The sequence below is a fragment of the Schistocerca piceifrons genome, chromosome 11, assembly GCF_021461385.2.
Source record: "Schistocerca piceifrons isolate TAMUIC-IGC-003096 chromosome 11, iqSchPice1.1, whole genome shotgun sequence".
In the NCBI taxonomy this organism is placed as follows: domain Eukaryota; kingdom Metazoa; phylum Arthropoda; class Insecta; order Orthoptera; family Acrididae; genus Schistocerca; species Schistocerca piceifrons.
In genome coordinates, this window is record NC_060148.1 from 64,867,437 (window position 1) to 64,884,824 (window position 17,388).

General features: G+C 45.9%; 1 protein-coding gene across 1 annotated transcript in view; it reads right to left on the reverse strand.

Moving 5' to 3' along the window:
• The window catches only part of LOC124720051 (high affinity cGMP-specific 3',5'-cyclic phosphodiesterase 9A), a gene marked incomplete at its 3' end in the record, with an annotated part of 606,367 nt that overhangs the window by 73,036 nt on the left and 515,943 nt on the right, over nt 1–17,388 (reverse strand). Inside the window, exon 10 of the mRNA XM_047245312.1 lies at nt 6,823–6,984. Within this exon, the coding sequence (XP_047101268.1) occupies nt 6,823–6,984 (162 nt within the window). The remainder of the gene's footprint in view (nt 1–6,822; nt 6,985–17,388) is intronic.

Sequence of the window (17,388 nt, forward strand, 5' to 3'; positions counted from 1 at the left end):
ACGCTAGCTGCGCAGCATTTGTGCACCGCCGCCGTCAGTGTCAGCCAGTTTGCCGTGGCATACGGAGCTCCATCGCAGTCTTTAACACTGGTAGCATGCCGCGACAGCGTGGACGTGAACCGTATGTGCAGTTGACGGACTTTGAGCGAGGGCGTATAGTGGGCATGCGGGAGGCCGGGTGGACGTACCGCCGAATTGTTCAACACGTGGGGTGTGAGGTCTCCACAGTACATCGATGTTGTCGCCAGTGGTCGGCGGAAGGTGCACGTGCCCGTCGACCTTGGACCGGACCGCAGCGACGCACGGATACACGCCAAGACCGTAGGATCCTACGCAGTGCCGTAGGGGACCGCACCGCCACTTCCCAGCAAATTAGGGACACTGTTGCTCCTGGGGTATCGGCGAGGACCATTCGCAACCGTCTCCATGAAGCTGGGCTACGGTCCCGCACACCGTTAGGCTGTCTTCCGCTCACGCCCCAACATCGTGCAGCCCGCCTCCAGTGGTGTCGCGACAGGCGTGAATGGAGGGAAGAATGGAGACGTGTCGTCTTCAGCGATGAGAGTCGCTTCTGCCTTGGTGCCAATGATGGTCGTATACGTGTTTGTCGCCGTGCAGGTGAGCGCCACAATCAGGACTGCATACGACCGAGGCACACAGGGCCAACACCCGGCATCATGGTGTGGGGAGCGATCTCCTACACTGGCCATACACCACTGGTGATCGTCGAGGGGACACTGAATAGTGCACGGTACATCCAAACCGTCGTCGAACCCATCGTTCTACCATTCCTAGACCGGCAAGGGAACTTGCTGTTCCAACAGGACAATGCACGTCCGCATGTATCCCGTGCCACCCAACGTGCTCTAAAAGGTGTAAGTCAACTACTCTGGCCAGCAAGATCTCCGGATCTGTCCCCCATTGAGCATGTTTGGGACTGGATGAAGCGTCGTCTCACGCGGTCTGCACGTCCAGCACGAACGCTGGTCCAACTGAGGCGCCAGGTGGAAATGGCATGGCAAGCCGTTCCACAGGACTACATCCAGCATCTCTACGATCGTCTCCATGGGAGAATAGCAGCCTGCATCGCTGCGAAAGGTGGGTATACACTGTACTAGTGCCGACATTGTGCATGCTCTGTTGCCTGTGTCTATGTGCCTGTGGTTCTGTCAGTGTGATCATGTGATGTATCTGACCCCAGGAATGTGTCAATAAAGTTTCCCCTTCCTGGGACAATGAATTCACGGTGTTCTTATTTCAATTTCCAGGAGTGTATCACCAAATGGCTAACCCAGTTCATGGTTCACGGGTTATGGCGCGAAATTTTGGTGGCACGTTGCCTATCTTACGGCTTCCAAGGGCACCTGAAATATGATCCTCAATATTTGAGATAATTATTGACCGAATTCAAAATACGCTGGCATAATCTACTCAGTCGTAAGTTAAAGGAGTAACACAGTAAGACAAGTACTGTAGGTAGAAAATGTGTCCATGTTCTGAGCCAGAGGAGCTCAGCGCGAAAATGACCCGCGCCATATTCTTCATCCACCATTTCACAATAAGAGTGCTTAGTGATTTCCAACAAATTTTGCATATAATTTACTAATCTTTTCCTCGCAGACCATCACCACACGCTTACGAAAGGAAACCACTTTATCACATACTACATCATCACTGAGCATGCAGTAAAACTCCAGCATCACGAATGACATTTTAAATCATTACTTCTTCACTACTAACTCTATTTGGAACACATTTTACAGGCAGTATCCACATATATCACTGAATGTACCTGCAAACTTGTGTCAATATACGGCACACAGTTGACGAGGTATCTCGACCTAAACACAGAGATGCGAGGAAAACTAGCTTTTGATTAAAATGGATTGCAGTTTACATAGAACGTACTCATACAGTGTTTTATAATGAGAGTGCTTAGCGATATTCAACAAACTTTAAACATAATTTCAAACCTTTTCTAAACTTTTTCTCGCTTACATGCTCAACGTATGGTATCTAACACAATAACTCATTTGTAAAGTAATCGGATGCTTGATCCTGTTACTGTACAGTAGAGCTGTTCAGGTGATTAGTTACAGTAGTCTGATTAAACTTACTAGACAGTTGACAGATCACACATTGAAGCTGGTTTTCTCCAATCAGAGCAATCAGCGTCGTGCCCGAACTGTTCACTGTTGCCAAACTGCCACAACAGTTGGTCAGTTCACTTCCAGTTCCTCGTCCAGCAGTAATGAAATGCACACGTTTCATACACAGCCCTAACTGAACACTACTGGATAATTCCGTACAAGATGCAATTCAGCGTTATATAAAGGTGATCATAATCACAGAGATTATCTTACATTAGATAAGCTTCACACGGCATTGTGTGAAGCCGATTTTTTTATGGCAGTCATACCACTTGAGAATGGCCAAGGAGTGCTTGGCCGAAAGCTCGTGTAGTTTTAAGCAATTGACGCGGTTGGAAACCCGAGAACATTTTATTCAATGTTATCGTTGGGTTGTTTTGGGGGAGGAGACCAGACAGCGAGGGCATCGGTCTCATCAGATTGGGGAAGGATGGGGAAGGAAGTCGGCCGTGCCCTTTCAAAGGAACCATCCCGGCATTTGCCTGGAGCGATTTAGGGAAATCACGGAAAACTTAAATCAGGATGGCCGGATGCGCGATTGAACCGTCGTCCTCCCGAATGCGAGTCCAGTGTGTAACCACTACGCCACCTCGCTCGGTGTTCAATAAAATTTACTGTATTCGAACTGAGAATATGTCCAAAGATTCGCAGCAAACCGAAGTTACCGATACTGGTCTGTAATTTTGCGGGTCCGTTGTTTTGCCCTTCTTACATACTGGAGTCACCTGCGCCTTTCCCCTAAACAATCGTGGAAACTATTTCAAACTGAATAGTTCTTCAAACTAAATCCTGCCTGATTTTTATTGGAAGAAGCCGCGACGGGAAAATTGCTAATTTATTGTGAACCATATTTTAGGGAACAATGAAGGAAAAGTAATATGTACAGAACGCAATAGGCCAAATGGTATATTCAGATCAGTTTAAAAACAGTTAGCAAATTCCTATGACCTAGGTATTTTAGTACATTAAAATGGTAAAACTGAGTAAATTGGAATATATTTTGTAATAAATATTTACTTATCATAATTCCTTTGCCTATCAAAAAAACGATAATATTAGTGAATTAGCGAACTCTCTTCAGAGAAATATGCCTCTTGATGCATGCACTGACTAAATTTATTATTATACCAACACCACACTGTGCGTGATTGTCACGCGACCTTCGATTGTTAGGCGTCAGCTTCCTGCTTTCAAACTTCCAACAGCAAAACCAATCAGATTCTTATCTACTGCACTCCTTCAACACTCACAATCGTACGAACACAACACCTTAAAACTTGGAATAATGTTGTTTAGTTAATAATAGAAATGGATTTGGTTTACTGGGACGTTAGTAAATGCTGCAAGCCATTAATTCTTACTGCACAACAGCTTTTAGTTCAAAAATGGCTCTGAGCACTATGCGACGTAACTTCTGAGGTCATCAGTCCCCTAGAACTTAGAACTACTTAAACCTACCTAACCTAAGGACATCACACACGTTCATGCCCGAGGCAGGAGTTGAACCTGCGACCGTAGCGGTCGCGCAGTTCCACACTGTAGCACCTAGAACCGCTCAGCCACTACGGCCGGCCAGCTTTTAGTATGCGCAATTAGTGAAGCTTGCATATATTTACTCAACTGTATCATTACTTGTCAACTAAGGCGCAAAACACTGAAACCGCTTTAAAAAAGTAAACTTGGGGAGGGGGGGGGGACATCCGCGTCCCCTTGTCCCCTCCCAGCAGTGATGCCCATGGCTGAACATTAAAGAACAAGAAGAATCTTAATAATACATCGAGTCCCGTCTCAGGGACAGGATCCTTACACCAAAACAGTAAAAAGAAAGTCCAGTAAACATGGGTTCTAAGATTTATACCGTAAGAGCTTCGAGCACTTACTCATCTTCCATACTATGAAATACTGTACATATCTGCCACTGCAAGGACTTCGCTTTCCATATTTTGAGAGAAAGTAGTACAGTCAAAACAAGGAAAAAATGACTAGTCAATAAGGGCTTTAAAATGCATATTTTACGAGCTACGATCACTTGTTCAGCAGAAGAAATGTGTTTTACACTAGCAAAGATAAACAAGTGCCCATCGCTGCGAGGCTCTGCATCCATACAATACAACAGCTTGACTCAGTGTTGCAATTTAGCGCAAAGGTTAGCATAACAACCTGCCATGTTCAAGACTGCAGGTTCAAATGTCGTGAAATATTTTTTTTTTCTAAATCCAATCATAAATGTTTGATTAAAATTTTTATTCTGTTAATTGGTTTAAATATAATTTCTTTTATTTCTAATTCTTTGCCATCTCATTTTCATCGTCGTATTAACTTTCTTCCTGTACAATCTGCCTGTGTCGTCTATAATCTGCAAACCTGGCTCCAACCAGGACACGTCATCGGTTGGTAATGCGGCAGCTCATGTAGCCAGTGTGAGCATAGTTTCAAGTAGACAGTTATAGCGAGAAATTACGATTTGCGTTTAGCGCTGAAACTGAACTTTTTCTGTCTTGAGTTTGCTTGTAGAGGTTATCTTTAATAGCCGCGAACAGGGCTATCCTGCTTTTAATTCTGCCACAGACCAGCACTTTTTCAGAGTCATTACACGTCACAAGGCCGTGGTTGGTTTAGGACACGATTTTAAATTCAGGGCCACCAAACGTGTCTCCTGCATCAGTTCAGTCACTGGTCACTTAAAATGAGCTGTGGGCAGAACATCTCGCGTTTCCAACATACCTCGCAGCTGTCACGTCCGACATTGCTCCGCGTTACACGTCAACGCCATTTTTGAAGTGACCTCCGTGTTGGAGTGTCGCCTATAACCGAGCGGTAGCCGGCAGCTGATGTGGCAACACTGTAGTCGCGAGTGACGGACGTCAACTGTCAAGTAATTTTAAACGGACTTTAGTTTACGGTGTGGTGGCAACACTGAGTACACCAGGTGGAAGAGGAGGACAAGGAAGAGGGAGGAGGAGGAGATTAGTGATTAACGTCCTGCCGACATCTTGACATTTTCATCATGCAAGATTTTTTAGAAAACAGAACACAGCATGTTGTTCTCAATGGAGAGACGTCTACAGACGTTAAACTAAGCTCTGGCGTGCCACAGGGGAGTGTTATGGGATCATTGCTTTTCACAATATATATAAATGACCTAGTAGATAGTGTCAGAAGTTCCATGCAACTTTTCGCGGATGATGCTGTAGTATACAGAGAAGTTGCAGCATTAGAAAACTGCAGCGAAATGCAGGAAGATCTGCAGCGGATAGGCACTTGGCGCAGGTAGTGGCAACTGACCCTTAACATAGACAAATGTAATGTATTGCTAATGCTTAGAAAAAAGGATCCTTTATTGTATGATTATATGATAGCGGAACAAACACTGGTAGCAGTTACTTCTGTGAAATATCTGGGAGTATGCGTACGGAACGATTTGAAGTGGAATGACCATATAAAATTAACTGTTGATAAGGCGGGTGCCAGGTTGAGATTCATTGGGAGAGCCCTTAGAAAATGTAGTCCATCAACAAAGGAGGTGGCTTACAAAACACTCGTTCGACCTATACTTGACTATTGCTCATCAGTGTGGGATCCGTACCAGGTCGGGTTACAGAGACAGATAGAGAAAACCAAAGAAGAGCAGCGCGTTTCGTCACAGGGTTATTTGGTAAGCGTGATAGCGTTATGGAGATGTTTAGCGACCTCAAGTTTCAGACTCTGCAAGAGAGGCGCTGTGCATCGCGGTGTAGCTTGCTCGCCAGGTTTCGAGAGGGTGCGTTTCTGGATGAGGTATCGAATATATTGCTTCCCCCTACTTATACCACCCGAGGAGATCACGAATGTAAAATTAGAGAGATTCGAGCGCGCACGGAGGCTTTCCGGCAGTCGTTCTTCCCGCGAACCATACGTGACTGGAACAGGAAAGGGAGGTAATGACAGTGGCACGTAAAGTGCCCTCCGCCGCACACCGTTGGGTGGCTTGCGAAGTATAAATGTAGATGTAGATGTAGACACTGAGGTCGTCACAGATGGAGTACAAGCTCGGATTTGGGAAGGATGGAGAATTAAAGCAGCCGCGCCCTTTCAAGTGAACCATGTCCGCTTTTGGCTTAACCCGTCTAGGGAAAGCCGGCCGTGGTGGCCGAGCGGTTCTAGGGGCTGCAGTCTGGAGCCTCGCGACCGCTACGGTCGCAGGTTCGAATCCTGCCTCGGGCATGGATGTGTATGATGTCCTTAGGTTAGTTAGGTTTAAGTAGTTCTAAGTTGTAGGGGACTGATGACCTCAGAAGTTAAGTCCCATAGTGCTCAGAGCCATTTGAACCATTTGAACGATTTGGGGAAACCACGTAAAACGTAAGTCAGGGCGACTGGACGCAGGTGTGAACCTCCATCCTCCTGAATGTGAGTGCAGTGTGCTCAACACTAGGCCACTTCGCTCGACCACATGGAAGTAGAGTAATAAAGCCTTTTTCTGTGCTGAATCATAAAAAATAATACTATGGAAGTATTTTGTTTGTTTTTCAGTCTTTAAAATCACCTCAAACGAAGTGACGACCTGCAAAGTGGGACAAATCCCGGAGCGCAGGAGAAGTGTACATGAATCCATGAGGTATGTTGAGAACCTATTGGACATTGGACTTTTTTGAGCTAAACTACATAGTAGTTGGTGATGTGTGGTACTCACGTTGAGGGCAGGGAAGAGATCGCCCAAGGCCTCGAACAGCGGCAGCAACACGAAGCCGATGAAGCTGCACTGCGAGGATGGCTTGGTGATCTTGTCTCGGTCCATGAAGGGCGTCACTGGCAGGCCCTCCAGCTTCTCTGCATCACTCTGCTTGAAGAACTCCTGGGGGAGGAGGGAGCAGGTTAGTGTTTAACGTCCTGTCATATCCTCTTTCGAAGGAACCATCCCTGTATTTGCTTTAAGCAATTTAGGGCAACAACAGAGAACCTAAATCTGCATGGCCGGAGGTGGGGTTTGAACCACCGTCCTCCTAAGTATGGGTCCAGTGTGCTAATGACAACGCTATCCCACTTGGTAAGGACTTGTGTGAGCAGGTGCTCAACGTCCATCGCCATCTTGTTCTTCCAATGGTGCCAGCGGGCAACACCATCTGCACATGGGTGTCAGTCAAGAGAAGAAAGAAATTAAGAGTTCTACAACACTGTTGACTTGGAGACTTTTCAGTGGTTGTTTCAACTATTTTATTGGTATCGGTTTTCGTGCCTCCCCCACCCTCTCTTCAGACAAAGGATGGCCCATTTCCTTGCACTGTATCTGCTGAGTGTGGGTGACTGTAATGCACGTGTGTATAAGGGGTGAATTTGCTAAATGGGAAAAAATTGCTGGAAATGATTCCTGAGAGAGTAAGGAGACAAAATGCCATTTGGACATACGGCCAAATATGCACTCCAGGGGAGGTATGGTCAACTGAAGATGACTGACTGGTTTGCTGTGGCCCTCTACTGTGCCAACCTCTTCATCTCAGTGTAGCACTTGCAACCTATGTCCTTAACTATTGGATGGATGTATATCAATCTCCGTTTTCTGCTGAAGTTTTTACCCTCTATAGCTCCCTCTAGTAACATAGATGTTACTCCCGGATCTCTTAACAGACGTCCTACCATCCTTCCACTTTTTATTGCCACTGCTTTCCATATATTCCTCATTCCTTGCCTTACAGTCCACCTAATTTTCAACATTCCACATCTCAAATCCTCTCTTGTGTCGGTTTTCCCACATCCCATGTTTCACTACACTCAGTCTCATTTGCTCTTTCCATTCAACACATTGCGTAATTCTTATTCACTTCCACTCAGGAGGGCTGCGAATCTTATCATTGATGTCATTTCACACTAAATTTCAATTCGACTCTGTTTTTTCTTCTATATCATCATCAGACAAGCCCACTCTCACAAGAGGCCTCAATGTACTCTTTTCACCTATCCGTTTTCTCCTCTGCATTTAACAGTGTTCCCATTACTCTCTCAGTGTTACCGCCACTGCTTTTAATTTCATGGAAGGTCGAGTGCCTTTTCTATATGCCGAGTCAGTCCTTCTGACAATCACTTCTCATTCGATTCCTTGACGTTTTTCATGCAGCCAATTCTCCTTAACTTCCCTGCACTACCCATTTGTTTTACTCATAAGTGACTTGTATTTTGGTATCCTGAATTTCCCTGGCCGTTTATGTACTTCCTTCCTTCGTCAATCAACTGAAGTATTTCTTCTGTTACCCATGGTTTCCTCACAGAGATAGATCTCTGACAGTATATGTTTCAGTGATTGAAAGGACAAATGGAGGAGGGATTAGTGTTTAACATTCTGTCGACAACGAGGTCATTACAGATGCAGCCCAAGATCAGGTTAGGTAATGGCGGAGAAGGAAATCGTCTGTGCCTTTTCAAGGAAACGATCTCGGAATATACCTTAAAAGATTAAGGGAAATCACGGAAAACCTAAACCAGGATGGCTGAACGCGGGTTTGAAATGTTGTCCTCCTGAAAATATACATGAGAACACGACAGGCATGCTATAATGTTCTGTTTGTACCAATGTTTTAGCTCCACACTCCAGAGGTCAGTGAGATGGAACACCATCATGTGGGAGTCACATTACCATTTGTCCGACTAAAGACACGTCTTTCAGCAGGGAAGGAAGGGTTACTCACAGGAAGCAAAGATACGGCTCGCCCGTGATGTGATGCGGACGGGTGACTGTTACATCGAGGCTGTCGTCAACAATCTCTGTTCAGGTACTGAGACTGAATAGGGGCTGATGGTTCGCTGTGCAATGGAACTGGCCAGTGCACCTTCTTCCATCACATGTTGTAGATAACAATACAAACAGTGTCAACAAAGATTTTGCAACTTTGGGATGATGTAGAAATTTATTGAGATAACTCATAGAAATGGTAGATGCGTCATTTTGTAGCAAACAACCTCAAGTTTAACATAAAAGTGCCAAGTGTCATTTTAGTTCGATGTGACTACCATTTGTGATGCGGCACTGATCCCATCGGTAATCAATTTCTTTCCACGCTCGTAGCAGCAGTTTGGGTGTAACGGCAGCGTAGATTAGATTTTTCAGCTCGGCTAAATTGTTTGGCATGGGAGGAACATACATATGGTCTCTAATGAAACCCCAGAGAAAGAAATTAAGTGGTGTCAAGCCTTGAGGGCGAGGTGGCCATGCCATTGGCCCTTCACGGCCAATCGACTAACCAGGCAATAGATTATCGAGGAAACCTCTAACTTCAATGAGGAAATGAGCTTGGATGTTCTTTAGCGTATTCGGTGCGAAATTTATTCTGAAAAGTTGTTGTAGAGTTCGTTTCATGATACAAAAACATACACGCTCCGCACAAGTGAAAGTAGCCATCTTAACTGTGCACCACACTGGCGCTCGTGGTGGCGGAATGGGATACTAACGCACTATGCGAATAAAACGTGAGATTGTTTGCTATAAAATGACACATCTACTGATCCTGTAAGTTATCTCAATAAATTTATATGTCATTCCAAATTTGTAATGTCCCCTGTGACACACTGCACAAGTTGTAACTTTGCATTAAGTGTAATTATGGGAACACAACTAAAGTAGTCTTATATTTTTATAAACAGAAGACATGAATTTAACACAAAAATTATAACATAATTCTTTTTGTTTTTTCGACGTATTTCAAAATTTCAATGGCAACTCACTGACATGTAACATTATTATGACTGTATTTATGCTTCCATAATTGTTCTGAAAAATAGCTAATTAGACATTTTTATATGAACAATTAGTCGTATGTAAGTTCCTCTGGATGTAAAAAATCAATATCTAATTACGTCATGTTTGAATTGCCATGCAAGTTGTTGTATCGTTGGTCACTTGTTTGTGGAGTGCGGAGTTGTGTTGTTGATTTTTGGGACTTGGTGTTTGATGGAAGAAAAGTCATTTGTAATGTTTATGAAAAATTGATGTGAAAACAAAGTTGTCTGCAATATCTGTGCTACATAGATAAAAAAGGAGTTGCATCAGCACGGTTCTATAAGCTCCTGACCCTTTCCATGACAACAGAATAGAGATATCTAAAAACAACATTTCAGCTCTCCTTCTTGCTTATGAAAACAAAAACGACAAGTTGTACAATACTGATCTGGACTTCCTGAATTTGTATTCCAGATTGCAGCATACGCCAATCCCTCTTACACCCTGTAACATGTCCTCTTGCACTGATGCATGCCCATATTTGTCGTGGCATATTGTCCGAGACACTGCCGGTCCACATTGTCCCACGCCTCAATGGCGATTCGGCATATTGTTTGGTTGCCTGCTGCGTCATTTGGTCCAAAAACAGTCCTTTTAGCCGGCCTAGGTGGCCGAGCGGTTCTAGGCGCTTCAGTCCGGAACCGCGCGACTGCTATGGTCGCAGGTTCGAATCCTGCCTCGGGCATGGATGTGTGTGATGTCCTTAGGTTAGTTAGGTTTAAGTAGTTCTAAGTCTAGGGGACTGATGATCTCAGATGTTAGGTCCCTTAGTGCTCGAAGCCATTTGAACCAGTTCTTTTACATGTATCTCAGGTATGTATGATAGGATTCCTGTCTGGAGAACATTATGGCCATTCTAATCTATCGATTTCGTTATCGCCTTCGCAAGACGTCGGGGCGAGAAATGTCGTCCATTAAGACGAATCCCTCTCCGAAATGCTGCCGATAAGGTTGCACTATACACCGGAGGACGTCATCCTTGTCTCGCACAGCCATTCGATTGCCTTCAATTACTGCCAGTGGCGTACGTTGGCTCCACGTAATGCCACCCCTAAATAACAGGGAACAACCACCTCGCTGCACTCGGTGGATAGTGAGTCTAAGAATTACAGGCTGACTACACTGCTTCCAAAAACGTTTCTAACGATTGTCTGGTTCTAGGCGTATGCAAGTGCTATCTATAAACAGAACTTGACTCCAATCCTGATGATTCCATTCGGCATGTTTCTGGGCCCATCTGTACCGCGCTGCACAGTCTTTCGGTTTCAAACTCGGACTTCTCCATGGACGTTGGGAGTGAAGTTGCACACCATGGAGCCGGCCGCGGTGGTCTCGCGGTTCTAAGCGCGCAGTCCGGAACCGTGCGACTGCTACGGTCGCAGGTTCGAATCCTGCCTCGGGCATGGATGTGTGTGATGTCCTTAGGTTTAAGTAGTTCAAAGTTCTAGGGGACTAATGACCACAGCAGTTGAGTCCCATAGTGCTCAGAGCCATTTTTTTTTTTTTTTTTGCACACCATTGAGCCTATGTCGTACAGTTTTAATCGAAACACGACGGCCTGTGGTTGCACATGAATCATCATTCAGCACGGCACCGTTCCTCTCAGGGTTCCTCCAAGCTGAAGGCGGTAACCAGTGGTCACCCACTGCAGTAGTAGCACTTGGGTTGCCTGAGCGAGGAGTGTCATTGACAGTTCCTGTTTCTCTGTATCTCCTCCATGTCCGAACATTATTTTGGCTCACTCTGAGACACCTCGACACTTCCCTTGTTGAGAGCCCTTCCTGTCACAAAGTAACAATGCGGACACGATCGAACCACGGTACTGACCGTCTAGGTATGGTTGAACTACAGACGAGCCGTGTACCTCCTTCCTGGTGGAATGACTGGAACTGATCGGCTGTCGGACCCCCTCCGTCTAACAGACGCTGCTTTTGTTTACATCTCTGGGTGGGTTTCGTGACATGTGTGAACAGTCAAAGGGACTGTGTCTGTGATACAATATCCACAGTCAACGTCTGTCTTCAGGAGTTGCAAAACCTTTTTTAATGTGTGTATTACAAAATAAAAAATCCTCTTGCAAGACGAAGAACCATCCCACTACACAGAGGGCCAACAACGAAGTACTGCAATTTAAATATAAACCGTTAATTTTGTGTTTCTACCTGCACTTGCTCATTGTTATTTGCGTCTATTGTGCAAACATATGGAAAGTCAAATTTTGTAAAGTTTGTGAAGTTTTATTGCTATGAATATTGTAATGAACAGAGACAACATGGCCTGGGATTAGCCGAGCAGTCTAAAGCACTGCAGTCATGGACTGTGCGGCTGGTCCCGGCGGAGGTTCGAGTCCTCCCTCGGGCATGGGTGTGTGTGTTTGTCCTTAGGATAGTTTAGGTTAAGTAGTGTGTAAGCTTAGGGACTGATAACCTTAGCAGTTAAGTCCCGTAAGATTTCACACACATTTGAACATTTTTGAGGAGTCAACATGGAGGCAGCTTAGAACTGCCACAACACAGGGGTGATTCTTCATAACCCGAAGATGGGTATCACGAAGGCTGACGATAACACTCCTCATGAAGGTACCCTCATCTGCAAGTAGGGTGGGCTGTATGGCAAAACCGTTGCCACAGTGACAATTCTGTAGTAGCGACGCCATCATGCATTGTAAGTGTTACAGGTAAAGGTAGTTGTCATGCACAGTTATCCATGCAGTAATCTGGTGTACTTCATGCCGATAGGCAATCTGCCTGGTGTTTGTACTGTGGGGAGTGCCAAAGATATTGAAACTCCACCTCCTAGTAGCTATACCTACGTTGGATCCTACACTGCTGGAAATGGAAAAAAGAACACATTGACACCGGTGTGTCAGACCCACCATACTTGCTCTGGACACTGCGAGAGGGCTGTACAAGCAATGATCACACGCACGGCACAGCGGACACACCAGGAACCGCGGTGTTGGCCGTCGAATGGCGCTAGCTGCGCAGCATTTGTGCACCGCCGCCGTCAGTGTCAGCCAGTTTGCCGTGGCATACGGAGCTCCATCGCAGTCTTTAACACTGATAGCATGCCGCGACAGCGTGGACGTGAACCGTATGTGCAGTTGACGGATTTTGAGCGAGGGCGTATAGTGGGCATGCGGGAGGCCGGGTGGACGTACCGCCGAATTGCTCAACACGTGGGGCGTGAGGTCTCCACAGTACACCGATGTTGTCACCAGTGGTCGGCGGAAGGTGCACGTGCCCGTCGACCTGGGACTGGACCGCAGCGACGCACGGATGCACGCCAAGACCGAAGGATCCTACGCAGTGCCGTAGGGGACCGCACCGCCACTTCCCAGCAAATTAGGGACACTGTTGCTCCTGGGGTATCGGCGAGGACCATTCGCAACCGTCTCCATGAAGCTGGGCTACGGTCCCGCACACCGTTAGGCCGTCTTCCGCTCACGCCCCAACATCGTGCAGCCCGCCTCCAGTGGTGTCGCGACAGGCGTGAATGGAGGGACGAATGGAGACGTGTCGTCTTCAGCGATGAGAGTCGCTTCTGCCTTGGTGCCAATGATGGTCGTATGCGTGTTTGGCGCCGTGCAGGTGAGCGCCACAATCAGGACTGCATACGACCGAGGCACACAGGGCCAACACCCGGCATCATGGTGTGGGGAGCGATCTCCTACACTGGCCGTACACCACTGGTGATCGTCGAGGGGACACTGAATAGTGCACGGTACATCCAAACCGTCATCGAACCCATCGTTCTACCATTCCTAGACCGGCAAGGGAACTTGCTGTTCCAACAGGACAATGCACGTCCTCATGTATCCCGTGCCACCCAACGTGCTCTAGAAGGTGTAAGTCAACTACTCTGGCCAGCAAGATCTCCGGATCTGTCCCCCATTGAGCATGTTTGGGACTGGATGAAGCGTCGTCTCACGCGGTCTGCACGTCCAGCACGAACGCTGGTCCATCTGAGGCGCCAGGTGGAAGTGGCATGGCAAGCCGTTCCACAGGACTACATCAAGCATCTCTACGATCGTCTCCATGGGAGAATAGCAGCCTGCATTGCTGCGAAAGGTGGATATACACTGTACTAGTGCCGACATTGTGCATGCTCTGTTGCCTGTGTCTATGTGCCTGTGGTTCTGTCAGTGTGATCATGTGATGTATCTGACCCCAGGAATGTGTCAATAAAGTTTCCCCTTCCTGGGACAATGAATTCACGGTGTTCTTATTTCAATTTCCAGGAGTGTATATCCAGTCAAGTGTCCAGATGCCCTTCTCCCTTTCTTGCCTCCTTATCATCCATTTCCTGCAATTTGTCACCCTGTATAGTGTTATTTTGATGTTTCCTGACATAGGCACTTTGGAGATAAGCGATCTGTCGATGTTAAAGGCCATGTTTTCTTGTGACATATCCTTTATTAGTCAAGATTACAAAAATTATTCATAATTATTGATAACTAGTTTCAGTTACAACAGCTAGCCATCTTCATGTCAAATAAGACAACCATCTGATGAATAGCCTTGTAGGAGAAACATCATTACTGACAAATTTCATATTAGTGCTTAACAGCATTCATAGTTCAATCTTTTTGTACTCAATGCTGGCAAGCACTAGTGTGTATGGTATCAGTGACAACGCGTCTCTACCAGCCTGTTGATTACACACAGTAATGTTTGTCGTAATTGTTTTCCCGGAATGTAAGATATGACAGGTGATTCAGAAGCACATCAATGGATTGCATAGCAGTATTCATAACAACAACGTTACATAGTTAATATTGTATAGTTGGAAGGCATTTGTAAAAGTAGTACATCATTTTAAATATGGCTCGTAGATCATAGCCTGGTGTGAGGGCCAGATCTGAAGACGGCTAGCTGTTTTAGCAGAAACTAGTTATCAACGATTATAAATAATTTTTGCAATCTTCACTAACAAAGAATTATTTATATGGATCCATAACTGTCTACTATAAAACTAGCTGCCAGATTAAAAGTGTCCGCCAGATTGTGTCTTGATCATAGGGCCTTTGCCTTTTGCGGCTAGATGATCCACGAACTGATAAATCCTGACAAGAATCACAGCCCAGCCTCATACCATGTTCCTGATCAGCGGGCTCAGTCAGAAGAACATCTGCCCTCGAAAGGGCTACTTTCTACACTATTGGCCATTAAAATTGCTACACCACGAAGATGACGTGCTACAGATGCGAAATGTAACCAACAGGAAGAATATGCTGTGATATGCAAATGATTAACTTTTCACAGCATCACACAAGGTTGGCGCCGTTGGCGACACCTACAACGTGCTGACATGAGGGAAGTTTCCAACCGATTTCTCATACACAAACAGCAGTTGACCGCCGTTGCCTGGTGAAACGTTGTTGTGATGCCTCGTGTAAGGAGTAGAAATGCGTACAATCACTACTTTGATAAAGGTCGGATTGTAGCCTATCGCGATTGCAGTTTATCGTATCGCGACATTGCTACTCGCATTGGTCGAGATGCAATGACTGTTAGGAGAATATGGAATCGGTGTTTTCAGGAGGGTAATACGGAACACTGTGCTGGATCCCAGCGGCCTCGTATTACTAGCAGTCGAGATGACACGCATCTGATCCGCATGGCTGTAATGGATCGTGCAGCCACGTCTCGATCCCTGAGTCAACAGATGGGGCCGTTTGCAAGATAACAACCATCTGCACGAACAGTTCGACGACGTTTGCAGCAGCATGGACTATCAGCTCGGAGACCATGGCTGCGGATACCCTTAACACTGCATCACAGACAGGAGCGCCTCCGATGGAGCACTCGACAACGAACCTCGGTGCACGAATGTCAAAACTTCATTTTTATCCGATGAATCCAGGTTCTGTTTACAGCATGATGATGGTCGCATCCGTGTTTGGTGACATCGCGGTGAACGCACATTGGAAGCGTGTATTCGTCATCGCCATACTGGTGTATCACTCGGTGTGATGGTATGGGGTGCCATCGGTTACACGTCTCGGTCACCTCTTGTTCGCATTGACGGCACTTTGAGCAGTGGACGTTACATTTCAGATTTGTTACGACCCTTGGCTCTACCCTTCATTCGATCTCTGCAAAACCAGACATTTCAGCAGGATAATGCACGATCGCATGTTGCAGGTCCTGTACGGTCCTTTCTGGATACAGAATATGTTCGACTGCTGCCCTGGCCAGCACATTCTCCAGATCTCTCACCAATTGAAAACGTCTGGTCAATGGTGGCCGAGCAACTGGCTCGTCACAATACGCCAGTCACTACTCTTGATGAACTGTGGTATCGTGTTGAAGCTGCATGGGCAGCTGTACCATTACACGCCATCCAAGTTCTGTTTGACTCAATGCCCAGGCGTAACAAGGCCGTTATTACGGCCAGAGGCCGTTTCGTGGGTAGTTACTTCTCAGGATCTATGCACCCAAATTGAGTGAAAATGTAATCACATGTCAGTTCTAGTATAATGTACTTGTCCAATGAATGCCCGTTTATCATCTGGTGTAGCGATTTTAATGGCCAGTAGTGTAGGATGGAGACCACTCTGGCACATAGTTTTAATTTGGCAGTAAGTTTCATAGTAGTTTCACCCTAGTAACTCCTATATCTTACAGTAATTATTGACTACAATTAAACAGTCAGCTGCAAACCTGGAAATGGCCAGCCAGCTACGAAACTAGTCACAAAGAAAGACATAAAAACAAGAATGTACTGCTGTCGAACTGCTACTTTCAGAAATATACTTCATGAGCATCACACCCAGGCTGAAAATTATTGAGTGCATGCCACGTCGAGTTGGTGCACTACTCCGGTCAAAAGGAGATCAGACACGATATTAGGAGCCGTCCCATGACTTTTCTCACCTCATTGTACGAGGGCAGTTCAATAAGTAATGCAACACATTTTTTTTCTGAAACAGGGGTTGTTTTATTCAGCATTGAAATACACCAGGTTATTCCCCAATCTTTTAGCTACACAACACTATTTTTCAACGTAATCTCCATTCAATGCTAAGGCCTTACGCCACCTTGAAATGAGGGCCTGTATGCCTGCACGGTACCATTCCACTGGTCGATGTCGGAGCCAACGTCGTACTGCATCAATAACTTCTTCATCATCCGCGTAGTGCCTCCCACGGATTGCGTCCTTCATTGGGCCAAACATATGGAAATCTGACGGTGCGAGATCGGGGCTGTAGGGTGCATGAGGAAGAACAGTCCACTGAAGTTTTGTGAGCTCCTCTCGGGTGCGAAGACTTGTGTGAGGTCTTGCGTTGTCATGAAGAAGGAGAAGTTCGTTCAGATTTTTGTGCCTACGAACACGCTGAAGTCGTTTCTTCAATTTCTGAAGAGTAGCACAATACACTTTAGAGTTGATCGTTTGACCATGGGGAAGGACATCGAACAGAATAACCCCTTCAGCGTCCCAGAAGACTGTAACCATGACTTTACCGGCTGAGGGTATGGCTTTAAACTT